The sequence below is a fragment of the Sitophilus oryzae genome, unplaced genomic scaffold (genome assembly GCF_002938485.1).
Source record: "Sitophilus oryzae breed Bouriz unplaced genomic scaffold, Soryzae_2.0 scaffold_172_pilon_pilon, whole genome shotgun sequence".
In the NCBI taxonomy this organism is placed as follows: domain Eukaryota; kingdom Metazoa; phylum Arthropoda; class Insecta; order Coleoptera; family Curculionidae; genus Sitophilus; species Sitophilus oryzae.
In genome coordinates, this window is record NW_022146424.1 from 2057280 (window position 1) to 2083271 (window position 25992).

General features: G+C 33.0%; 1 protein-coding gene across 1 annotated transcript in view; it reads left to right on the plus strand.

Moving 5' to 3' along the window:
• The window catches only part of LOC115881551 (neuroligin-1), a 198924-nt gene that overhangs the window by 166941 nt on the left and 5991 nt on the right, over positions 1-25992 (plus strand). Inside the window, exons 8-9 of the mRNA XM_030899090.1 lie at positions 10922-11031; positions 25657-25932. Coding sequence (XP_030754950.1) covers positions 10922-11031; positions 25657-25932 — 386 coding nt within the window. The remainder of the gene's footprint in view (positions 1-10921; positions 11032-25656; positions 25933-25992) is intronic.

The following is a 25992-nucleotide window of genomic DNA, read 5'->3' on the forward strand; positions in this document are numbered from 1 at the left end:
TCATATACCATATAGTGCATAGGGAATCCCATGTAAATTTTGAAAATGTCATATATTATCTCCCCAGATAATTTTATGCAAAAATTGTATTAGACTTTTTTAAAGAAGCGTTAAAGTTGTACTTTCGCCTAGAATTTCGTTTTATTTGAAATAGTCAGTTAAAATTTTTTAGTGTAACAACCCAAGTTCGTCAACAAAGTTAAAGAGGTAATATTTTGGCCAACTGTATAACAAACAATTTAAATGAAAGAAAGGAGACTACGTTGTGTTAAACATATTTTTTTTTGTGATTACCTCGGATGCTCTTCGACAGAAACAATATTTTGGGAAATTTGAGGAGAATAATAAGCAGTGGCGGACAAAGGGGGGGGGCGGAAGGGGCGGTCCGCCCCGGGCCCCGTCTTTTAGGGGGCCTCCGAATCTTAATAAGTAATTTTTTATTCAACTGGCAAACAAGGCTAATATGTGTTCAGTAGTAGTTATAAAGCAGTTTGTAGGTGGAGTATGCAAACCATTCGTATACTCCAACTATAAACAGTATAAATGGAAGCGGATACTTACTTTATTATCAATTATCAGGCCCCAGTAATTGTCAATGGCATTTTCTATTTAGGAAATTAAATCAAGGGGTAAGTTTCTTTGTTTAAAATATCGAATAATTATTATTTTTTATATATTTTGGGACTGGATTTATTTATTTTAGCTTATAAGTTATTTTTCAATGGTTTCATTATTTATTTTTACTGAATAAACATTTTAAATTACAACCAATGCACAGCATAACTTGTATTCTAGCTTCATTACTGATGATGAGCAGTGAAGTAGTGAAGTCTTTAGTATAACGGGGGCGACGAACCTGAGACAGCGAAGGGGCCCCTCGGATCTTGGAGGACTTACAAAATCCCGATATTTTGTCGCGGTATTTCCCTGGAAGCATTTTAAGAAAAACATAATTTAAAATTTTTAGACGAAAAAAACTACCTGTCAAAAAAATTTGTACAGCCTAAAAGTCAAATTTAGTGATATCACAGCCCCTGTGACATAAAGGAAAGACATATGGCTATCTATTTCAAAAATTAAATTGTTCAAATATCATATAATAATGGCGGTAGCTGTCATGGAATTGAGCGATTAAAAAATTATCATAAATATTTTTTTTCAAATGGAAACCCACTTTTTTTATTTCACTAGTGAAAAGGTTTTCCAATTCGTTACGTTTTAACTAGACATAACATACTCCTATACCTAAAATAACTCGTTTTTAAGTTATTTAAGATTTAATTTGAAAACGTATATTTTTCTTGATTTTGTCTAGCTTCCTTTGACATTAAGTGTCAAACAGTCAAACAATTTATTTCCATCTGTCAGAAAATTAATTATTTGAATTTCCTATATTATAACTACTAATAACTACTGCTGTTTAAAAGTTTAAAAAGTTTATTTATATAAATATATCTCGTATTTTCTTCTTTAGTGATATCTAATAGTTGATATTTTAATAATATACCGTACGATCGAAAAAAAAATAGCACAAAGTTAACTTGGAAATGATCGATAATAGACTGTCATAGGCTACTGGCTAAAATCAAGAAAAATATACGGTTTAAAGCTAAATCTTAAATAACTTAAAAACGATGTATTTTAGGTACAGGACTTTGTATAGTCCAACAGTAACAAATTTTAAAAATGAAAGTAACGAAAGCCTTTTCACGAGTGAAATAAAAAAAGTGGATTCCCATTTGAAAAAAAAGGATTTATGATAATTTTTTAATGGCTCAATTCCATGACAGCTGCGGTCATTATTATATGACATTCAGACAATTTAATTTTTGACACAGATAGCCACATGTCTTCTCTTTATGGTACAGTGGCTGTGGCAATCACACTAAATTTGACGTTTAGGCTATATACATATTTTTGACAGGCAGTTTTTTCCCTCAGCCTGCGTTAAAAGTTAATTTTGTCAACCATTATATATACGTCATTCAATTTTTACAAAATGTGCATTAGAAGTATACCATTATCTAAAAAGAGCGGGGGCCACATTTAGCTTTGCCGCCCCGGGCCCCCAACAGGTTTAGTCCGCCACTGATAATAGGTCATACTAAGGGCTCGCAAAGGTTAGTCTTGGGTCGAGATTTCCGTAAGTAAGAAGAGTACAATGCGTTTATCATGTACTGAACAAAAAGAGAACAGTAAACACGTTGCCAAACATATAAAATGAATCGAGAAACTGTGCACATTGCTAAGAGACGTGGAAGGGGATATAGCAGATTTGTCGCAGTTGACCGGTCGACCCAATCAGTACCTCTGTCAGTACTTAAAGTTCTAGGGAAAGGTGTACATCATGCGTTCAGCTTCACGATTTAATGATTTTTTTTTCACGTCTCGTGATACTCTATTTGTTTATTTATTAACGAGACGTTGAAATTTTCCCTATAGCTTGAAAATTTTCAAGTGCAAGCTAGAAACACTTGCATTTTTGGTAAAAATAAGTGGAATTGAGTTGGTTTTCGGTAGTGGTCGGGCTATTAGAACTCTGAATTCAAAAATCGACATCTCGAAATCTAATAGAAATAATTGATTGTAGTTTTTTCAAAAACTTTCTTAATATTTCTGCTGTATTTTCTTCGTAGACAGTAAGTGAAAATCTTATGCTCTAAAAGTAAATAAATGGGTTGTTTTAATTTTTGAATGGAAAAAAACCTTATATTAAAACCGATTTTATTATATTTATTATTTTTCTTATGTAAACATATTGTAAAAGATCCTATCTTCAAAATAAAAAAAAGTTTCAATATCTAAAGTGTTTCTTGAGTTATGGCATGTTATGAGTTAAAAAGTTGAGTTTTTAAATTATCGCGATTACTGACGTTTTCTCGTTATTAAAAAATGACACCCTAAAGATATCCTTATAATTCCATTTCAGATGCTTAGAAACATTTCTAATGATTTTATCTAGTTATCTTTTCGAAAAAAAAGTCTTTTAAAAATAAGTGGTTTGTGATCGTGATTTTACTTGATAGGGAAAGGCGTAGCGGCAACGCCGCAACAGCACTCCGTCGCATTTCTCTCACTCCGACTTAATAAGATCCTTATGCGATTTACTTCCACACATGTAAATACCGACACAAGAGTAACAGTTGCCAGCACGGTATAAATAAATCGCTAAATTTGTTTATTTTATTAAATGAAATGAATGGAGTGCCGTACTCTGCCTGGAATTCACGAATTCACGTGTTCTTTTAACACGGCAAAGAAAACCCCGACCACTACTCCAGAGAATCTAACTATGCTGTCCTGAACTTTAATAAAAGAGAAATAATAATAATAATACAGAAACTGTCCTCATACCAAGGTTTGTAGTTTCATATATTCAAAACATGCCACATTTATATCATGCAAAAGTGAAGAGTTTTTGGTTAGTGAGCAGGTCGTCGCTTGCAGGTACTAAGGTCCTGGTTTCGGATCTCGAAGCTAAAGTTGTATGTTTGGTGTAAATATCTTAATATTATATTTCTTGTTTAGTAGCCCTTTGAGAGCTTAGATATTCGCCCAGTCACGGTCGAAAAATATTAGTACCTACATTCAACATGGCCCTTATTGTCACACTGAACCAAAAACATCGGCACGACTGGACAGTAAATGATTGTATTTAGATTACTTTTAAATTGAAATTATTTACAGCATAAATAGATTCCATTAAATGCATACACATGTGATATACATAATAATTTAAGATGAAAATTAATTAAGATAATTCTCAGAAGAAATAAATAAGGAAAAACTTTAATAGAGAATATAAGAACAGAAAAATAAACTATATATTTTAGTTAACATTAGTTAAATAATAAGAAAATATTTACTTTACCTTCAATAACATTCTTTGTCACAAAGCTCAAGAACCAAAAATAACATCAACGCGTCTCGAATCGTAGTCTAAAAGGTATTATCCAACAACTCGCTTGATTTCCCTCTCCCTACTTTTGCGAATAATATTTTAAAAATCAATAATTTTATTTATGTATACAGAGTGTCTTAAAACTGAATATTTTAGATTTAAATAAATATGTGTATTTTTAAATAGCCGGTGTATCTCAAGTTATTTGTGCAAAAATCTACCTGCAAAATTATTTAATTTCGTGTAAAAAAAGCTGACATTGTAAACATTTACAAATGTTTATTTTAAACAATAAGACTGACAATGTACTTTGCATACTTGTTTCATATTTTCTTTTGTTTGTTTACTTGTTTTGCTACTTTGCTGGTATTTTATGTACTTTACCTTTTTCTACAAATTGTAATTTTTTTTACAATAAAGGCATTTATTTTATTTTATTTTAGAACTATTTAGGATTATTTTTGGAGAATTTAAATTCCTCTGTTTTTCTCTCACGCTCTGTTTTTTGAATGGAAATATTTTTACAAGCTTACCTTACATGAATTAATAAAAATGTTAAGAAATGTTAATCAGTCTAAAAAACCTTTTCATCTTAAAAGCGATTTTTAAGTAACTAGTATCTTCTAACACCCCGAGAGAATAATTATACCTACTTATTTCTTAACTGAAAAGTAATATAACCTTTTATTGTTACTTAGGCTAACCATAAATATAGTTATAACTCCCTTGGGACATCATTAACGGAACTTAAGGTGTCATAATTTCCTCTGCCTTTTATAGGTAAAACAATAAAATGCAACAGAGATTTTGAGTAATAATATAAAATGAAAATGGATACTCATCTAACTACTCTTAATAATTTATTTACATTATTACACATTACATGGCACATATAATTAATTTACAGGAGAATAACAGTTTCACCCTACATCTTCTGCTATAATAATAACAATAATAACATTACTCACAGTGCAAAGCGGCCATGCTTTCAACACATTCATTTCTAACACGTGCCATTCGTATTCTGATATCTACATTAACTAATTATAATTAATATTTGTATCATCATTTTTTTTAATATTTCTGCAATGCATACCAAAACTTAAGTAGACAATGACTAATAAACAAAACTAGTTCAACACATATACAAAAAATAAGTGGCATCTCAGTAATGCATCTCATCTATTAATAATTTGCGTTTTAAAATTAGCTAGTTGAAATCCCCTGCATAAAACCACAGATAAAAAAGCTCTCAATTTTTTGCATTATGAATAAAACAAATTGAGAAAAATAGAAACAAATATAACAAATGCAACTGTTTTCTTCAGGATCATTCATTTATTCGTTTATGTAACGAATAATATTACTATTTACAAGTAATAATTAATAAGTTCAGTTAGAATGTTTAATTTTCCTAATACTTTAATAAATTAAAAACATAACGCTTGCTGAGAATGACCCAATAACAAAATATGGCATGTATGACATAATGACTAATTTAGTCAAAACAACAAAACGAAAATATTAACTTGCAAGAAATGAGTAAAAAAAAACAACAGTAGCCTTGCAAACAAAAGTGACAATATTTATCACTTCGCCTGAATAAATACCGATCAATATTTTTTTCTTGACAAAAACTTTCCTGTATTGCTATTTGTTATGCAATTAAAAAAACTTATTCAGAATTAAAATTTAAACGGTGTGGCTAATATTTTAAACCAACCATTCTGTACCAATGTATTTACCAGTAATAAACAGATCATTAAAACTTATTCAGACAATTTCAGACTATAAAAACTTAATTAAACTGAAGCCGCTACGAAATAATGCACAAAATACTTGTTTTAATAATAATCATTGTAATATTTCCCTCCGTAACTTTATATCTGTTTAGGCTCTAAAACTGCTAAATGTTCCAACTGCTTAATATAAACACTGCAATGCTCAATCTAAATGCGGCAATGCTTCTGAGTTTTGCGACATGACGCCGTGACTCATTTTCTTTAAAAATTTACTTTATTATACTCAACTGATTAACTGAACGATTAATTTTTCGTACTTTTCCAAAGCCACAAACATCAACCAGTACTTTCGATTTGTAAACCTAATTAGAAACTGTGTACTTATCTTATTCCAATGCATCCTCCAAGTTTCACCTTGCCACTCAAAAGCTTATTGTGGTGTAAGCTCTATCCCACTTCTGATTTTAGCAATTTAATAATAAAAACACAGAACCTTTCCGATACACTATAATTCAACACATTTAATCAACTATAAATCACAAATAATTGGTCAGGAAACTTTAATAAACAAAGACAGCATTGAAACGAGCGTGCTGAAGTGTCTCATAACACTGGCGCGACCGACAACGGTCCGTGCTTATCTTCCCAAAAATAAATCAATTTTGTTTATATAATCATATTTCTAATACTATATAGACTATATTCCACAGGAATTATATTGTGTTAATAAACTCTGGCAATTATTGTCCTTCGGGTTATAAGCCATCGGGACAGAAACTTTGCTCTCGGTAATTAACACCCTTATAATTCCCTTGATATACAGGGTGAGTCTTATATAAGTGCAAATATTTTTAGGGCTGGTAGATCTAGATAAAAGAAACATATTTTCTCTTTGGCGTTTTTCAAATAAGTCCAAAATAACCGAGTTATTTTACTTTGAAAATTTACAAAAAAAGTGATTTTTTGATTAAATTTTGAGAACCATTGAATCTTTTCTGGGTTTTCTTTTTTGTAAATTTAATCTACGTTGCCATATATTATGAAGATATTATGTTTTTTGACTAAAAATTAAAAAAACTTCCAAAACTTTTTTCAAAAAATTCCAAATTTTCTCTTTTTTTTCGCGAATCATATTATCTGACAAACGAATCTAAAACAACAAGAGGGATTCGGGCAAAAAAAGTCGATGTTTTCACATTTAATAATAGAAAAACAAAATTGACCGTTATTACCTATAAATTGAATACATTTTGGGGTAGGTTATTTTTGTCAAAATATACTACCCTTAAAAATATTTGCACTTATTTAAGACTCACCCTTTATAAATAACTGTTATATGGAATGAATTTAATTATAACATCCCATTGGAAAACAGTAAACATTAAAAATTATATAAGGTATTTTCAATACATCCTATGTCTAGAATTTGCATGAACGTGCAAGATCTGTGACTGATGTCATTTTTTATTTTTATTTCCATAACGATTTCGCGGTTTTACTTATAGTCTAAAAGCTAACAACGTTTTCGAGAGAGAATTTTAAGGAAGCTGGTTCTTTAATATATTTTTGCTATGCTCTCCTGAACAGAGTGCGGACCGTCTGGCTGTCGGTAGTCGTTACGTTCACTACTGCGCATCATATCTGTATTCACATCAGTTCACTACTGCGCATTACAAATTCGCCCTGTATTTCAGGAACTAAGGAGGCTCGACAACATATGTGTAGCATATTTAGCTTCATAAAAAAGTAAGCTAAGTAATATGAAAATCGCATATATGTATCTCTACTCTGTAAATATGTATCTCTACTCTGTCCCATAAAACACAGGAAAATGGGATACCCTGTACAGATGTGATGCGCATTAGTGAACGGCAGTAGTCTACCGGCAGGCCGGACGGTCCGAACCTTGATTAGGAGAGCATAGCAAAAGACATATTAAAGAACCATCTTTCTTAAAATTCTAGTTTTCCCGACGGTGCTAGCTCTTGTACTATTATATTTTTATTAAGATTAGATTAAATTTGCTAAAAATGTGTCAAAACGTCCGCTATCGTACGATCTTTCTCCGTTGACGGGCTGGAGTAAAAAATTTACGGATGAAAAATGGCGCGACAACGCTATGACCAATCAGAGCGCCGCGCCGACGGACCATCGTATCAACAGATAACAGACGCATGAAAATCAAGCTTTACTCTTAGTAAAACTGTTCAGTTAGCTTTAAACTAAAGCTTTCTAGGTCGAAACTGAATCCATCCACGAACAAAGACTAAAGCATTTCGTTGGTTCGTTTTCCTAACGCATCCCATCGGGAATGTTAATAACTGACTAATTTACAAATGCAATTGCAAAATTATAACCGCTATCTCCCAGTTCCGAGCAGACAGAGAGATCCGACAAAGGTCCATTATCTCCACTAAGGTATAGTAAACAAAAGATCACCATCATATTGAACGCTTTACATTGAGCGCTGGTATTTGTGGGGCTTTGCTAATGAACTTATTCGATGCCATCTGGAATTAGGTTATGTATGGGTGCACGTCGAAATCGTTTTTGCGGAACAAAAGATCCGAACGTGTAGGAACCGCGCATTTGTAATTAAACGAGAAAATTATTTGTTCTAATTCGTGGAACTAGTGTATTATTTTGGTTATATATTAGGGTCGGCAAGGTTTGGGTTTGGTTCGAGATTTCCGTATGTAAAAAGAGTACAATGCATTTATAGGCTTGGTGCATTCTCGACTGGTGCTGCCACCATCGGAGAATATCGTAAACGACGGATCTAAATGACGAGTATACGAAAAAGTTATTATATAATTATTCTAAAACTAATAAAAAGTGTACTTTGTAAAAATTCTAAAAACAAAGATTTCCAGAAGGTCTAACTTGTTTTATAATTTATTATTCAAGCTAATAAAACTGTTTAGATGAGTTCAACTGCGGTAGCTAGCATAGTTTGAGGCACCGATTTTGCTATCGAAGACATAACTTCGGTTATAAGGAATGTTTTTAAAGGTACATAACTATAATTTTAGAAGATGTTCATAAGAAAATTAAGCTCTAGTTGATTAAAACAACTACACCATTAATAATGCAAATTATAATTTATCATCTCATAGTATAGCCTATTTAATTTTTTGATTATGTAATGGGCACTTTGTTTACTCAGTTGTTCGTCGAGCTGCTTCAATCCGTTTTTGCTTTTGATCAAATCGGTGTGAGAAGTTGTGAAGCTATAAAATTTTGTTTCGGGAGAGTTGGATATCCAGGAAAGTTGAATTATTGAGAGTTATTACACGGCAAACAACCACGTAATTACGCCCTTCTTTACGCGTTAACATTTTTTTGACAATTTTACACAGTTTGTTTTTTTTAACTTAATTTTTACTACCCCCTAAATCTGGTACCTGAGTGTTTTATAGTTTCAATAACTGCACTATTATAAACTAAAATACTTAAATATTATGACAAAGCCACGATTTTAATATTATTTCAATACGATTAACATCGGAACTGCGTGAAATACAGACTTAAAACTTCTGATTTCTGCGGTATCGAGCGCTGCAGTCGGTATAAACTGATACACACCAAGCCTATAATGTACTGAACAAAGAGAGAAGAGTAAAAACGTTGCCAAATGTATGAAATAAATCGAGAAACTATACACATTGCTAAGAGACGTGGAAGGGGATATGGCAGGTTCATCACGGTCGACACAGTCACGCCGCGCCGGCGTAATCCGTTTTTTAAATTTTCTGAATGGAAAAAAAGAAGCCTATCAAACTTTTCTCCTTTAAACATCTTCTTAAATATCAAAGATGTTAACACGCGTGGAATTGGTACAAAAAATCGAAACAATGAAAGTTGTTTAAACCAAATTAAATCACACAACCAACTAAATCACATAATTATAGTCTGTGAAACGAATAACTTTGAATTTGACAGTTCCCGCAGGCTTTTCTAGTGTTAATTTTATTAGGTTAGCAACTTGCGGCCATGCTGACGTAATGCCATCTCTAATAGAACAGCCTTGGAGCGAGATTTATGATGTCACGCTAGTTAGATACTACGGATTAATAAATATGTTGTAGAATACATGGAAAACATAATAATTATTCTTCATATTTTAGGTTTGTATTTTAAAAATTATAAAGTTTGCATAAAATATACATAACATACAGTTAATAAATACAATATATATACCTATTTATAGTAATAAATATTTTGCCAAATAAACTATGTGAACCATACAAATACTATATATAAATATGTAAAATATATTTTAAATTGTGGGGTTTGAAAATCAATCTAATTTAACAAAAAACATTCAATATCTACTAATAGTGATGTATTATTATTTGCATTCACAAAATGTATATGTATATTTTGCAAATATCAATGTTCAAAAAATTATATTATCCAATAATACAATATCATAGAAAAAAAGGCGTCAGCGATGGCTATGAAATAAAAATCGCTGTCATTTTATATGTAAAATTATTCTAAAATTTTTCATTTTCTTGAGATTTAGGTTCGGGAAAAACGCTGATTAAGTTTTTATTTGGTTTTTCATTATTTTTTTTGGTTTAAAAAAAACGTTTCGGCTAACATTATAGCCTTCATCAGTGTTCTGTCATATGAAAAAAATAGTGTCGAATATAATCCAAAAAATTGCATTCACAACCTAACCTAACACCACATAGTATTTACTGCAATTAATACATTAATATAAACTTGTCAAAAGATGGCTACATATTTTTTAAAATTATTATTCTTAGCACTAAAACTATCTACATTGACTATGGCTCAAATCGTACTCCATAGCCAATGTAGATAGTTTTAGTGTATAATATTTAATGTTTTCCATGTATTCTACAACATAATAATTAATCCGTAGTATCTAACTAGCTTGACGTCATAAAGCTCGCTCCGAGGCTGTTCTATTAGAGACGGCATTGGTCTGATATTTAGAAATGTCTAAAGCTGATGACATTTTACGGTTGAAAATTATGACATTTCGTGTTGATTTTTGCAAGAAGAGGAAGAACTGTCACTTGTTTTATTATTTTCCTTTTCTATTTCGTGAAAGTAAAAAGAGTTACCTATCTGATTCGTTCAGGCACTCAATTTAAAGAATATCAGTAACTTTTTTGACAGAGGGATTTTATATTTGCCATGTTGGTAAAAAATAACGGTCAAAATTCAAAGTTATTCATTTTATAGACTATATATATTTCAAACAAAATTTATTTGAATTATATCATTATTAATACTGTTTCAGGAATCCCAATGAGCAACCTGAAGGTGACCATAATAGACAAGACAGGGCAAGATTCAAAAATATAGACTGGACAGCATACGAAGCAGTGCACAAAAGATATTTAAATTTAGGTGAGTTGTTAGATAGATATCGAATCAATAGATTTTTGAGATGGCCATTGGCTGTTCCACTTTTCCCTTCTAATATATCGTGGTCCTCTTATGATCTTGTAGCGTTTTTTATAAAACATTACCACTGCGAACGGCAGCTTTTCATTGGAGAGCAGTCGTGGATAAGGTATTTCACTGGAGAGAAAACTAATCAATAATAATAAACAAAAAAATATAGATATTGGGCGCCAGGCATGTACAGAGAAAGAAAACACAGTTGTATATTACTTAAAACTAATGGCTATATTTATTCATGCTGAATTTTGATGGTAAATAGCATTGTACAATTTTAATAATTATTATAGTGGTTAAATACTATTTCAAGGCGTAATGTAATGAAACTTAAAATCTAAATCATATTGTAACTACTAAATCGACATAAATGTTCTTAATAATCTAACCACTAAATATAGTCTGTACGATATTATTTAAAATGTACGTTATTAAGTTAAGACTGAAAATCGACTGAAAATCTGAACCTAAATCTACACTTAGCTGTTCTTGAGGCAATCCTGTTTCGAAGAGTAGCAGCGTGAGGTGGGCTCATATCTCTGTACTGTCTGTCGGCGATCCTGTTGGCCAAAACAACAAAAGAGCCAGAATGAGGACACCATGAATCACTACAGCCGTAGCTACTGACTAGGCTTAGAAATAGGAGCGAAGCAGCATGGGGCTTACGCTGTATCCATACTGTGGCAATATGGGGACACTATCCGTACCTTGGAACAGTACTAGGACCTTGGATAATGTCCGTAACTTGGACCATAACCTTGGACACAGTCCGTCCATAAGACCCTCGAATTACTTCCGAGGGCTCAATAATAAACAAAGAAACTGTCCTTTCTTCCAATTATAACATTCTGGAGGACAAAAGCAAAAGAACACCAATGTGCCAGCAAAATACAAATACGAGTTAAGGTGGGTCAATCCAAAACTCTACCCTGTTGCTTCGAAATGGCAGCTGATTCAGATTTTGCAGCCAGATTTAAATTATTACCATTTCTAAAAGCCGGGTGAATAAAAGTGAGGTTAAGCGCGGAGAGCCGCCTTGACATATAACAAGGATCTTGACAGCGCGCGCCTCCACAGAACAGTGAAACGATAGCAGGGTTGGCGACTAGGGAACGTAAAAATTACGCCAAGCGTGCCAAATAAATTATCAGGCCTGAACGATACGGAATCTGGTGATGATAGGCCAGACATCATATATTATATATAAAAAAAACATGTAACGAACTAAAAACGTTACAATCTCTAGGTAACATTCTCCAGTCCTATCCTTTCAAAATAGTCTAGCAAGTTGGAAACTGAACTAGTTTATTCAAGAAAATTTCCTACAAAGCATTTGAAAAAGTTTCTAAATATACTCCATCATGTAGATAAACTTAAATATTTTCATTTTAAACATGCTCAAAGCTTCACCTCAAATATTTTAATTAAATTCCAGTGTTTACACACCTCTACCCTTAAATAAATTATGCTTATATACGTTAACTCGATTTATTTAAGCATTAAGTGGTTAAATAACCTCAAGGCGGTATATAATCTTGTTAACGTCGCTCTCACTTTTCCTTCACTTGCGTGTTTGGATAAAATGTATAAGAAAATACGCCAATTTCAACGTAATTAAAAACATTAAGTGTTAATTTGGATATAAGTGTAGCTATACACGTAATCCGTACTCGAACGATATATCTCGACAATATTTACAGAAATATTATTTCCCATCAAAAACACAGAATGTAAAAAATGCCAACTCTGGCAATTCTTCCACTATAAAAAGTTATGAAATCTTATGTAAAACCGAGGCCAGTTTATTTTATTTAGTTTCTATTTAAGCATCTATTCAACAATTTTGTTATAAATTCATGTTAGTATCAGTATTAGATATCAAGGTTAGATGCAAACTGGTAATAGAAAACAAAATTATTGAGCAGGTATCACAGTTAAGATACCTAGGAATAGATATGTCGTACTATCATGATCCAGAGAAAGATCTGAGAAGCCAAATAAACATAGCAACGGCCATGTCAGGATGTCTGATTCAAATAGTGTGGACAAACCCCTTCATGCGAACAGACAGTAAAATTAAAATTTATAAGACCTGTATCAGACCAATAATTGCATATGGCATAGAAATCCGAGAGGAAACAAACAAAACCAAAAGCATGTTAAGAGGCGCTGAAATGAAGAACCTAAGAACCATAATGACGAAGACTAAAAGAGACAGAATTAGAAACACAAATATCAGACAACAATGTGGAATACAGGACGTAGTAAAGTGGGCTAGGCAAAGAAAAATAAAATGGTTCGCACACGTAAAACGCATGGAGGAAAATTGGCTACCACGCATAGCTCCTGAAGGGAAACCTGGGTAATATGGGTAAAAGACAGCCCTGAAGACCTCCAAAAAGATTGGAAATTGGAAAAACAGTTGGCAGTCCATCTCTCAAGAACTCCTACGGAGGAAACCTTAAAACTAACAGATCGACTAGATCTCAAATAAGTACAAGCAATAGTAGGATAAAGGGCAACGGCCCAGCTACATCGAAACACCGGTTCCCATTAAAACACCGAAGTTAAGTGACGTAACACGATACTAGTGGATGGACGGGTGACCGGTTCGAAAATATCTGTATCGTGCTGTTGTCCAAAAAAAGGCAAAAGGGTAAATAATCTCTTGACGCACACTGCTCATTCACACCGGTTCGAGGCCGGATGAGATCGGATATCTCATGAGTAAGAGTCGATTTAGACACTGACCAAGTCGGTAGACTGAAGACCGCAGTTCGGATTCCACGTAAACAAAGTAGGCCCCATCCAAATTAGCCCTGGCAGCAAAAAGGAAACGTTAACTGAAATCTTTACTTTAATAGTAGGATAATAGGTAGCACAATCTAGTAAGATATAGGTAAACAAAGTAGGCCCCATCCAAATTAGCCCTGGCAGCAAAAAGGAAACGTTAACTGAAATCTTTACTTTAATAGTAGGATAATAGGTAGCACAATCTAGTAGGATATGATTTACTGTCTCTGATATTTTAAGTTTGAATATCTTTGACACTTCTTTCTCTTTAAAAACACTATAATTTTATATATTTTAAGTGTATGATTGTAGATTGTAGGGGAGAGGAAAAGTTAATCAACGCGACCGTACAAATCTATTGTATCCCCGTTTCTTGAGTTATAACTCATCATACAGTCTCAGGGCTTTGACAAAAACTAGTATCTAAGCCGGTTTTACAGAGATTGATTCTCCTTCTCCGATTATAGCGCGAATGGTTGTCGTCTCGGTGACAAGGATGAGGTTTTCTGATTTTTACCCATTTTCTCCACAGATTCTGCGTTCGCCGTTGTTTCTTATCTTACTGAGGTGTTCAGTGAGGAGACAGTGTCCTGTTATAAACCACGTAACAATCCGAAAAGTGTTCTTACATATATCAAGGAAAATGTTCGATATTTCTCGTAAGTCCTGAGAAATTTCTTTGACCGTTGGAGGATTCCTATTCCAGGTTACGGATGGAATCTTCCAAGCTACTGAGATTTGCTTTAAGGTGGTTTCCAACGAATCAGAATGATTCTGATCCAGTTAATTCATATTCGCTCCTTTTCTACCTAGGTCATTTGCTTTTTCATTACCTTCTATTCTTTCGTGGGCTGGCACCCACATAAAAGGACTTTATTTCTTTGTCTAATTTGTTCAGCTGCCTGGTCCTTTCAGCTTAGACAAAAGTCTGGAAGAGTCCGATTCAATAATATTGAGATACAAAACAACTACTAGATAATATTAGCTGTATAAACCAAAAAATAGTTTGTAAAATTCCACTCTAATTCAATTCGTTTCGACCGGGAAAGCTCAATAAATATCCTCAAGGCCGGTATAACTTCGTTAGACGTCATCCTCGCTCCTCTAAGCGCTTTGTTTTCGGTGAAAAATCTCCGACGACTGGCCTGCAACCGGCCGAGATTCGAATACCGAAACCGAATCGAAATTTATGTAACTGGCTCCGGCGTTGTTTTTTTACGCCCGATGCAGGAACGGACTACTTTATTGCAAGCGAAACAAAGGAATTCGCATCGAATCTATCGGCATATCGGACTACCACCGCCAATCAGTGTATTTGCCTTTTGTTTAGTTTCGGGTTTTTTTGGGAACGGAACACGATACATTTTTTCGGAATTGCATGTTGCATTGCTTTTTTTCAACAGTATCGCATTTTTGATTTTTATTTTTTTTTAATTGGGATTTATTAGTAACTTAGTTACTCTACCTGAATTTCAATTCTTTTATGTATTACTGTTTTGTAGAATTTTGCGAATCCGAGAAGTACATTTGCTCATATTCATTGTTCTCCACATTTGCACAATCTAGGAGGATCTGATTTCGTGTTTCTAATATTTTAAGTTTGAATATCTTTAACATTTTTTTTTTCTAATTTTATATATTTTAAATGTATGATTGTAGATTTTATGGGGGAGGAAAAGTTAATAACTGTGACCTTATAAATCTATTGCGTCTCCCTTTCTTGAGTTATAACTCATCATACAGTCTCAGGGCTTTGACAAAAACTAGTATCTAAGCCGGATTTACAGATATTGATTCTCCTTCTCCGATATTAGTCGTACTAAAGTTTATAGCACGAATGGTTGTCGCCTTAGCGAACTCAGTGATGAGGTATTCTGGTTTTTACCCATTTTCCTCATAGAATCTGCATTCGCCGTTGTTTCTTAGCTTCAATCTACTGAGGTGGTCATTGAGGAGACAGTGTCCTGTTAAAACCCCTGTAACAAGCCGAAGATTGTTCTTACTTAAATCAAGGAAAATCTTTAATTTTTCTCGGTCATAAGTCCTGAGAAATTTTTCGACTGTTTTAGACCGTTGGCGGATTCCCATTTTAGGTTACGGATGGAATCTTCCAAGTTACTGAGACCTGCTTTAAGTTGGTTACCAACGAAGCGGGACGGTTCTGGTCCAGTTAATTTATGTTCGCTAATTTTCTAGCTAGATCATTTGCTTTTCTATCCCTTCGTGGGCTGGCGGCACCCACATAGAAGGACTTTATATCTTTGCCTAATTTGTTCAGCTCCCTGATCCTTTCAACTTGGACAGAAATCTGGAAGAGTCCGATTCAACAATATTGAGATACAAAACAACTACCTACTAAATAATATACGCTGTATAAACCAAAAATTACTTTATAAAATTCCACTCTAATTCAATTCGCTTCGACTGGGAAAGCTCAATAAATAACCTCAAGGCCGGTATAACTTCGTTAGGCGTCATCCTCGCTCCTCTAAGCGCTTTGTTTTCGGTGAAAAATCTCCGACGACTGGCTCTGCAACCGGCCGAGATTCGAATACCGAAACCGAATCGAAATTTATGTAACTGGTCCGGCGTTGATTTTTTTTACACCCGATGCAGAAACGGACTACTTTATTGCAAGCGAAACAAAGGAATTCGCATCGAATCTATCGGCATATCGGACTACCACCGCCAATCAGTGTATTTGCCTTTTGTTTAGTTTCAGATTTGTTGGGAACGGAACACGATACATTTTTTTCGGAATTGCTTGTTGGTCTTTTTTTCAACCGTATCGCATTTTTGATTTTTAGTTTTTTGAAATTAGGATTTATTAGTAACTTAGTTACTCTACCTAAATTTAAATTAATTTATGTATTACTCTTTTGTAGAATTTTGCGAATCCGAGTACTACATTTGCTCATATTCATTGTTCTCCACATTTGCATAATCTAGTAGGATATGATTTACTGTCTCTAATATTTTAAGTTTGAATATTTCTAACATTTTTTTCTCCCTAAAAACATTATAATTTTATATATTTTAGTTTAAATTAATGTTAATTATACTAGTTAAAAAAATATGTATGTGGTGCCCTCTATACAAGTAGAAGTCATATTGACATCAAAATCAAAGTTTTCATATCCTAGACACCAATTTTCATACAAATATTGACGTTACTTCGGAAATTATTTGAAAAGAATTGAAATAAAAATGAAATTTCTACACCCTGTATCTCTGAAACTAAGCATTTTAGGACATACATACATTTATACGAACTTTTTTACTTATTTTTATCTGCAGAATATGCTGCCGAAGTTTCCGGAATACAGTTCGGACCACCCTGTATATTATATTTTAGAAATCTGCCTAAGGTTTAGCCCGATCCTGTCGTGTTAAGCAACACCCAAACACTCGTGCTTTGATTACTGCTTGATTAATGTTTGCAGAGCTTCACAGCAGTTGCCATAAAATAACGAGCAATTTGTTTCAAAACCATATAAATGATATATCACTGTAATCACAAAACTTCAATCTATATCCGTACTGTAACGGAATTTTTAATTATGTCTTTATTTTCGAGAAAATTTAGTCCAAACATAAGGAAAATTTTGTTGATGTTTGACCATCAAAATCTTAAAAATAAAGAAGTTGTCTAACAATGTGCTACAATACGGATATAGTACCGTATGATCGAGAAAAAAAACGACGTCCAGTTGGCTTGGAAATGACGATCGATGACATTTCCCATATAATTTTACATATAAAATGACAGTGATCTTGTGATATTTATTTATTTATTTAATCCTTTATCTTTAATTTCCTTTTTTATTTGTGTAAAAATACCTAATCAGTTTTAAATAAAACTTTAAATCCCAAACGCTTATTTTGCTACTTTTTCGGACTAGTGGAAATGGACTCTGAACACTTTTTCCCTCTCTAAAAACATTATAATTTTATATCTTTTAAGTGTATGATTGTAGGGAAAAAGTTAATCACCGCGATCTTATTGTGTCCCTCTTTCTTGAGTTGCAATATCATACAGTCTCAGGACTTTCACAAAAACCAGTATCTAAGCCGGTTTTACAGAGGTTGGTTCTCCATCTCCGATGTCAGTCGTACCAAAGGTTATAACACGAACGATTGTCGTCTCGGCGCATTCAGTGATGAGGTATTCTGTTTTTTCTCTATAAAATCTGCATTTGACACACTTAGCTTCAATCTACAGAGCTGTTTATTGTGGAAACAGTATCCCGTCTTACTTCACTCAAGGAAAATATTTGATTTTTTTTTGGTCGTTAGTGTTGACAAGTTTATGATATTTTTTTATTGAGCACCTTCACCATACTATAACACATATTATATAATTTGTTATTTATTCAGGAGTGAACTAGTTTACCGCTAATAAAAGAAAAAAAAACGGCATGGTTTTGATCAGAGGTTTAGTAACTACTAGCTAGTCATCTTGCTTATCTTTTGAGTATTCACGTTTTGCTTTGAGCGTCCGCACACGGGTGGTCTGACTTTCGGAGCGGAAGCCTCTCGAGCTCCAAGCGAATCTCCCTCCATTCTACCTTTTTATGTAAATAATAGTTATCAATCACATCGACTTCGCGTCGACCGCCAAACGACCCGTTCGTGGACCTAGTATTATTTACATAGAAAGTAGAGTTCGAGGCGCTTCCGCTTCGAGTTTGAGGCGATCCGTGTGTGCACGGTCTTACCGGTTCTGTTCCACTACACATGCAGCCAGTTAAAGTACCAGTCTCGATCGTTCTTTTTTTTAAAGAAAGTATTTTTTTGTTACCATATCATAAGATAAGCCAATAATATCAAAATGTACCTTTTTAGATGATCCTTTTTAATCTTTTCATTGGCAGGCATCAAAAATTGGTAGGCTGGATATAAATAAACTGTGGTTTTGAGCCGATATCAGGATATCAGGATATCGGAACTATAGCCACCAATTATTGCATTTTTCTTTTTTTTAGTTCAGTTCATTTTTTTTACTTGACTTTTTTCCAGCAAAACATGATACGGTTTTTTGAATATGACATGTTCGATACCCGCGTTTGATATTGAGATATCAAATGTAGTAGTAACGAACCGCAGCAAAAAATACCTGAAAATTCATTATACCATTCTCTGAAATTTCATTCAAATTTTTTTTCAAAGCTATTATGCAGGGCGAGTCTTAAATTCAAGTATTTATCAGCTATTATTAGAGCGTCAAAAGAAACCAAAAATGAAATAAAACGATTAATATATTTTTAAAATATTAATATGTTTGGGTAATATTCAATTCATTTTCAAAATTTCAAACGGTTGCTCTCCTGTAAAATTAGGAATAATGGAATTAGCACTTTATCACATTTCACTGACGATATGGATTTGACCTGAAGGTTTTCTAATATAGATACTGAAGTGTATTGAAAAATATAGGTTAGGTGCTAGTAATAAATTTTGATAATTAAACGCATATTAAGGTATCAAAAAACAGTTTTATTTAAAAAAAATGTTTTTTAGAGAATATCCAACACACAATAAAATAGATTTGAATTTAGTAATAGCAAGTTCTACAGATTTTTATATATTTAAAAGTAAAATCAAGTATTGTAATATTCCAGATACAAATTACATTGAATATAAATGAAAAGAGCGAACAACATGGTTGTAATTTAAACCGCAGCATTAATAGTGGGCTATCTAAAAATTTGATATCTAATTACCTTAAGAGCGTTATTAAAAATATAAGAGACCAACTGAGGGACCGGCGCGGCAGGAGGACAACTACGAGGAAATATGGCAACCGAAAATTCTCGCTTAAAATTCGTAGCTTGTTGCCTTCTCCGCCATTCCCAAAGTGTATCACTGGCGCGACTGAATTATTCACGGCCTGGACGGAACACGAAGGTAGTTTCTCGAATATTTTATCCTCGAATAATAGAGAACCTGGTTAAAAAGCGAGAGGGAACACGGGAATGAGAGAGAGAGCTCGTGAAAAATTAATCCTGTATTATAGTTTACGCCAAAATTAGTATGTACGATGGTGGAAAATGTTAGATGCGGTACAGAATAAAAGTTTGGTTTGGTGTAAACAAAGATACGTACCTTCTAACGAGATTTCTAGATAGAAATCAAAGTAAAGGTACACTGAGAAAATTATCGGAAGTAATTACCCAAGTGCATCAAAATTACCGATAACTTTTCATGAAAGCGTGTTGTCTAAAAACTGCATGAGTTTATATTCATATTTTGTCATAAGAGCCATCTTCCAAAATATGAATATAAACGAATGCTGTTTTCTATTCAGGTTAATTTTGATGCACGAGTGTAATTCGGTAGAATATTTTCCGAATAAAAAACATGAAAATACATGTGAAAATACATACGTGTGACCCACTCAAGACCGGGCACCCTCCATAAAATCTGTGTTTATAGTCCGATTTTGATGATTTTTTTTTCAAATATAAAGTTTCAAAAAATGTACTTTAGGGCTCAATGTCATGTTATTTCACAAAAAACAAGGCCTACTTAATAAAGTTTTTGTGGTGAAACATTTGCAAAATCATATTAGCGATTTTTTTTCAAAATATTTGAGTACACCCCTACATTCGGCATCCCCCAAAACAGTTCTGTACCAAATTTCGTTTAAAAATATTAATTATTAATAATTCTGCAGTTAAATTAAATAATTCCCTATTTTTGCCAATTTAACGATGAGTTATCAAGTAACCCTTGAAAAAAACAATCCACGACAACGAGTTTTATTACAAACAATGATAAAAATACTACAAGCAACACAATAACCGAATAATAAGTTAAACATATTCAAATAATTCTAGTTGCTTCTACCAGCCCTCCATTCAGTTCAATACATTTGTCGCATCTTTTTCTTAGATTAACAGTTACATTCCTAAGCTGCTGTGGTGTAATATTTGCAGGAGCCTCTGTAATTCTAATACGTAATTCATCTACAGATTGAGGTCTAGACTTGTAAACTTGTTGCTTTAAGAAACCCCAAAGAAAGAAATCAAGGGGTGTTAGGTCCGGGGATCTCGGTGGCCACTCAATTAGCGGGCTATTTCGACCTATCCACTTATTTTCAAAATTTTCATTTAACCATTCCCTGACAACTGCCGCGTTATGCACAGGTGATCCGTCCAATTGAAATTTTAAATTCAAACGGGTTTGGCATGGTAAATTATGTATTGCATCCCAAAAGTCATTAATCAGAAAATTCAAAAACGTTGGACTATTCAAATTTCTCTCAAAAAAATATGGACCAATGATTCTATCATCAAGTATGCCACACCACACATTTAATTTCTGAGAATACTGTCTTCTTGTATTGATCACCCATTCAGGGTTTTCGACTGCCCAGAATCGCGAATTTTGAGAGGATACTACTCCGTTTGTACTAAATGTTGCCTCATCACTAAATAAAATTTCTTTTAAGAAATTTCTATTATTTAAATACTCTGCTTGAGCCCATAAGCAGAATTCTAATCGTCTAACATCATCTCCGTTTTCCAAAGTGTGTAAAATCTTTGGTTTAAAGGGTTTAACTTTATTAGTTCGCAAACATCTCCTAATATTTTCCCTTGGTATATCCAAATCAACACTGGCGCCTCTAATGCTTGCACGAGGATTGTTACGAAAATATTCTAATATTTCCTCATTCCGCCTATTTATTCGATGTTCCGGCCTTCTGTTTTTTAGTAAGTATTTTGACACACAACCAGTTTCATTAAAAACTCTATTTATTCGTTGAACCGTGCTTCTACTTACTGCAGGTCTGTCGGGATGTCTGTTGTTAAATTCTCTGGCAGCTTCTCCTGCTTGAAGATAGTTATCACCCACTAAACGAATAATTTCAATTTTATCCCTAATATTTAATTGTTCCATAATGCAAATAATATTTCTTGATACAACACTTTTCTGCGTGCTATTAAATTAATATTCAATTCTACGCTGCAAGAATTGACAGCTAATAAAACCCATTGTTGTGGATTGTTTTTTTCAAGGGTTACGTGATAACTCATCGTTAAATTGGCAAAAATAGGGAATTATTTAATTTAACTGCAGAATTATTAATAATTAATATTTTTAAACGAAATTTGTACAGAACTGTTTTGGGGATGCCGAATGTGGGGTGTACTCAAATTTTTGAAAAAAATCGCTAATATGATTTTGCAAATTTTTCACCACAAAAACTTTATTAAGTAGGCCTTGTTTTTTGTGAAATAACATGATATTGAGCCCTAAAGTACATTTTTTGAAACTTTATATTTGAAAAAAAAATCATCAAAATCGGACTATAAACACAGATTTTATGGAGGGTGCCCGGTCTTGAGTGGGTCACACTGTAGATTTTTTATAAACATTTATTTGAACATATTAAAAAAAATCTATTTAAAAATGAAGCAATAAAATGAAACAGAACTTATAATATTAGAAATTAAAAATTACATGGAGAATTGCAGTGAAAAACGCAGTTACAAAAATTATTATGTTTAGCTTCCGTTTCGGTACTTGAAGATGCTGAATTTGAATTGAAATAAACGAACCTATAGTAGGTAAAAAAACATTAGTATTATTATTAAAACTTCTAGCAGTTTCATTGTCTCTCATTTTTTCTACCAAATTTGCATGATGTTCATCATCGAGTTGAAGGTAAGGTTGGGTTTGCGTGCCCAGTTATTTTGACCATTGTGTTCTCCTCAACCCCCTTCTTTGCTCTTTGCTAGTGTCGACACAGCTGTTGCACTTAGCGAATGATTAGTCATTTTTACTTTCTCCGTAGCCAACCCTGATTTTTTCGCTTCGATAGACACCCATTGAGCAATCGTATTCTCCCAACAGGAAGGTTCTTGAACCATTTACCTATTTTCCAGGAAGGATTTACTGTTAAAAACAATCTTGGAACATTAATTAATTTTCTTTTTCCAAAAATTTTTTGAATAGCCTTACTGGACATATATCCGGTTGACCTCTATTTATGACCAGCCATTTTGACATAAGGTTTATCTCCTCCTTCAGTGGTTTTATCGAATATCGGGTTATATTCAATGCGACCGGTGGGTTGTCCTATATTATCAATATCATCTTTAAAATAGGAATCTAAACATTTAGCTCCCTTTTCTCCTCGCCATGCCAATTCGTAGGATAATACAAAAAATATTTTTTTTTGCAAACCATCGGGAAATTCTTCATTACAATTTCGTACCATCAATTTGAATTCTTCGTATTTAAATGCCTTAGAGCTTTCTTTTATTTTTAGAGGGTCCATCTGCAATTCCGTCCTTTTGGCACTTTTTGCCTCCCGGGATATTTTAAATTCGGTACAAGTAAAAGGATTAAATTTAATATATTATTTTTAGTATTTTTCCATTAATAGCTTGACTCTTACATTCCAAATAGTTTTTACCGTAAAATCCTTATAGTCTTGGCAGTTTTTCCTTTGGCAGAGATGTTTGCATCCAAAATGTAGTTTCTATCTTTTATAAAGTCCATAAACTGTTTCCATACATACTGGTGATTAATTATAGTGTTTATCGGCTTACTTTCGGCAACTTTTTCTTCAATTGCACTTAAAGAATCGTTTCCAAATCGAGACATTTTTAGAATACCTACTAAAAATAACTTACGTCTAAGTGACAAATGTGTCATTGTCACTTAGACATTCTGCGGGAAATTTTCGCCTGGTAAGACCATTGCCTGGAAACTTATATGGTGAAATTTTAATAAAATAATTTAGTACACACTAAAAACACGGTATGTCGCTAGAGGTAGGAAAAATAATTTTTAGAGGTTACTAGTTTATTTGGTTGCCTGTGATATACATATACAGGGTGTTTTCTAATTAATCTAAAAAATATAAAATCGGTAGAAAAACGAAAGGCGGGCTCTTAATAAGTATATTTATTTTTTTCTCGACAACCGTTTGATGAACAAGAAAAACTCAAAAGATCAATTTTGTTGAAAAAGGATAGCCAGTCAAGAAAAAAATATATTTTCTTTAAAAAAGCAGTGGTGTACCATTTATGTCAAGCAAAAAAATCGATTTTTTTTAATTTTAACACCCTGTAGATTAGAAAGGAAGTACTTTAGACCCAATGGTTATATAAAAATTGTTTTAAGAACACATGAGGAATCACACCATAATTTTTTTAGACTAATTCGAAAACACCTTGTATATTGTCAACTTGACAATGACTGCTGATAAATCAAAAAATACCTTTTCAGTGAAAAAAGCCTGATTTTCGCAGGAAAAATTTTGATTTTTATTGAATTTGGGCCTGCGTTTGCAAATACTCGTTTGTTTTTAATTTTCTTTCTATCTAAACTTTAAATATCATAGTCAGAAATAGTTTTATTATTTATTAACTGTAAAAATGGTGTTTTCTTGTTGTGTTGCATCTTGCAAAGAAACTAACAAAACTGCAAAAATGTACGTGTTTCCAAAAGACGATAAGGTATCTTAGATAAAAGAAAAATATATGGTATGTATTCGTTGTTTGATTTTTTTTTCGTTCGCTTTAAAATCTATAAATCTCGGTCTATTCATTAGACAGCCAGTCGACTTACGATCATTTACATGAAACTCTGTAAAATAAATAAACAAATAAATTGTAAAATATATATATTCTTATGTTTTATTAAAGTTACTCTGATATACTAATATATCAGTATAACTTTAAAAATAAATCCTTTGAATTCAAATATAAACATAAAAAAACATTTACAGCAGAAAAGGCGAAGGCGCTGGGTTAAACGTAGTCTCCACTAAAAACACGGAGGGGCGCTTTGACCCAAAATTTTACTATTAAGTTTCATATCTATCTTAATAGTAGATTATTTTCTCTTATCTATGATTTAAACATCGTTTATTATAATAAAACAAGACCGACGTAATACGTCCAAAGTTTTGTAAATGGAGTAAATATAAATAGGTACTTAAATGATGGCAAAAATAAAAGACTTACAGTATATGTTTAGGGCCAGAAACAAAAGGAATTGTCTAATTAAAACACATATAACAAATTATAGTTTGAAAAACGTTTTGATAATCATTTATTTGATAATATTATGATTGGCGCTATGACAACGACAATATTTTTTCAGAATTTGACAATAATATGACAATGGCCGTTGGAAACTATGGAAACTACAAAAAAATTCTGATTTACCTCCATCTGGCAATAACTAGTAGCAACTTCTTAACCTAAAAATTAATTGCACTACCACCTGGTAGCTAGGGCTGGAACAATTTTATTTGAGATTTCCGTGGAAACGGTGGAACCGCTTTTGCTATTTCACTTTTCCGCCCCTGAACACAACTATTCAAGAACACTTTAGATTTTTTCAAGAGATACGTCTATAAAAACCGTTGACGTTCTGTTAAAATGACATTATATCAAGTTAAACTTCATAATCAACAATTAACTACCTTATCACAATTAATTAATCAGGTAAAACCAAAAAGCCTCAAATTTTCTGTGTATGATTATTTTTTATTTGTTTTTAATTTTTACTTATGTTATGTTTCTCTATATTATGTTCATTAAAATCAAAGAAGCGATAGCCATACATTACTAACCTCTACCAATGCCTGAGCATTACATTTATTTATATTGGACTGAATCAAAAAAGTTTCTTTAGTTTGATAAAGGCAACAAACGCAGGTAACATACAAACAATAAAATGATTCTATAAGTTCCTATATAATTTTTGTCCCTTTTGAGCTACGGAACCCTAAACATAATGTACATCTTATTATTTCAGATACCAAACCCAAGCTGAAGAACCACTACAGAGCCCACAGGCTGTCTTTCTGGTTGAACCTGGTTCCAGACCTACACAAACCAGGCGGTGACGACGTTCCCTCTTCTCATCACGAACTGACAGATGACGACGAACCACTGCCCAAACTTCCGTCCCTCAACCCTCGCAAATTGCCCACCACAGAGAGTCCAGAAATAAGGACACTTTTCGGTAACGGGACTGCGATATTGGCCACCATGGGCTCGGCAGACTCGACAGAAAGAGTAGAAGAATTAGGTAAGAATAATAAACTGGCGAAACAATAAAATAATAAAATCGAAACCCTTTTCAACGACC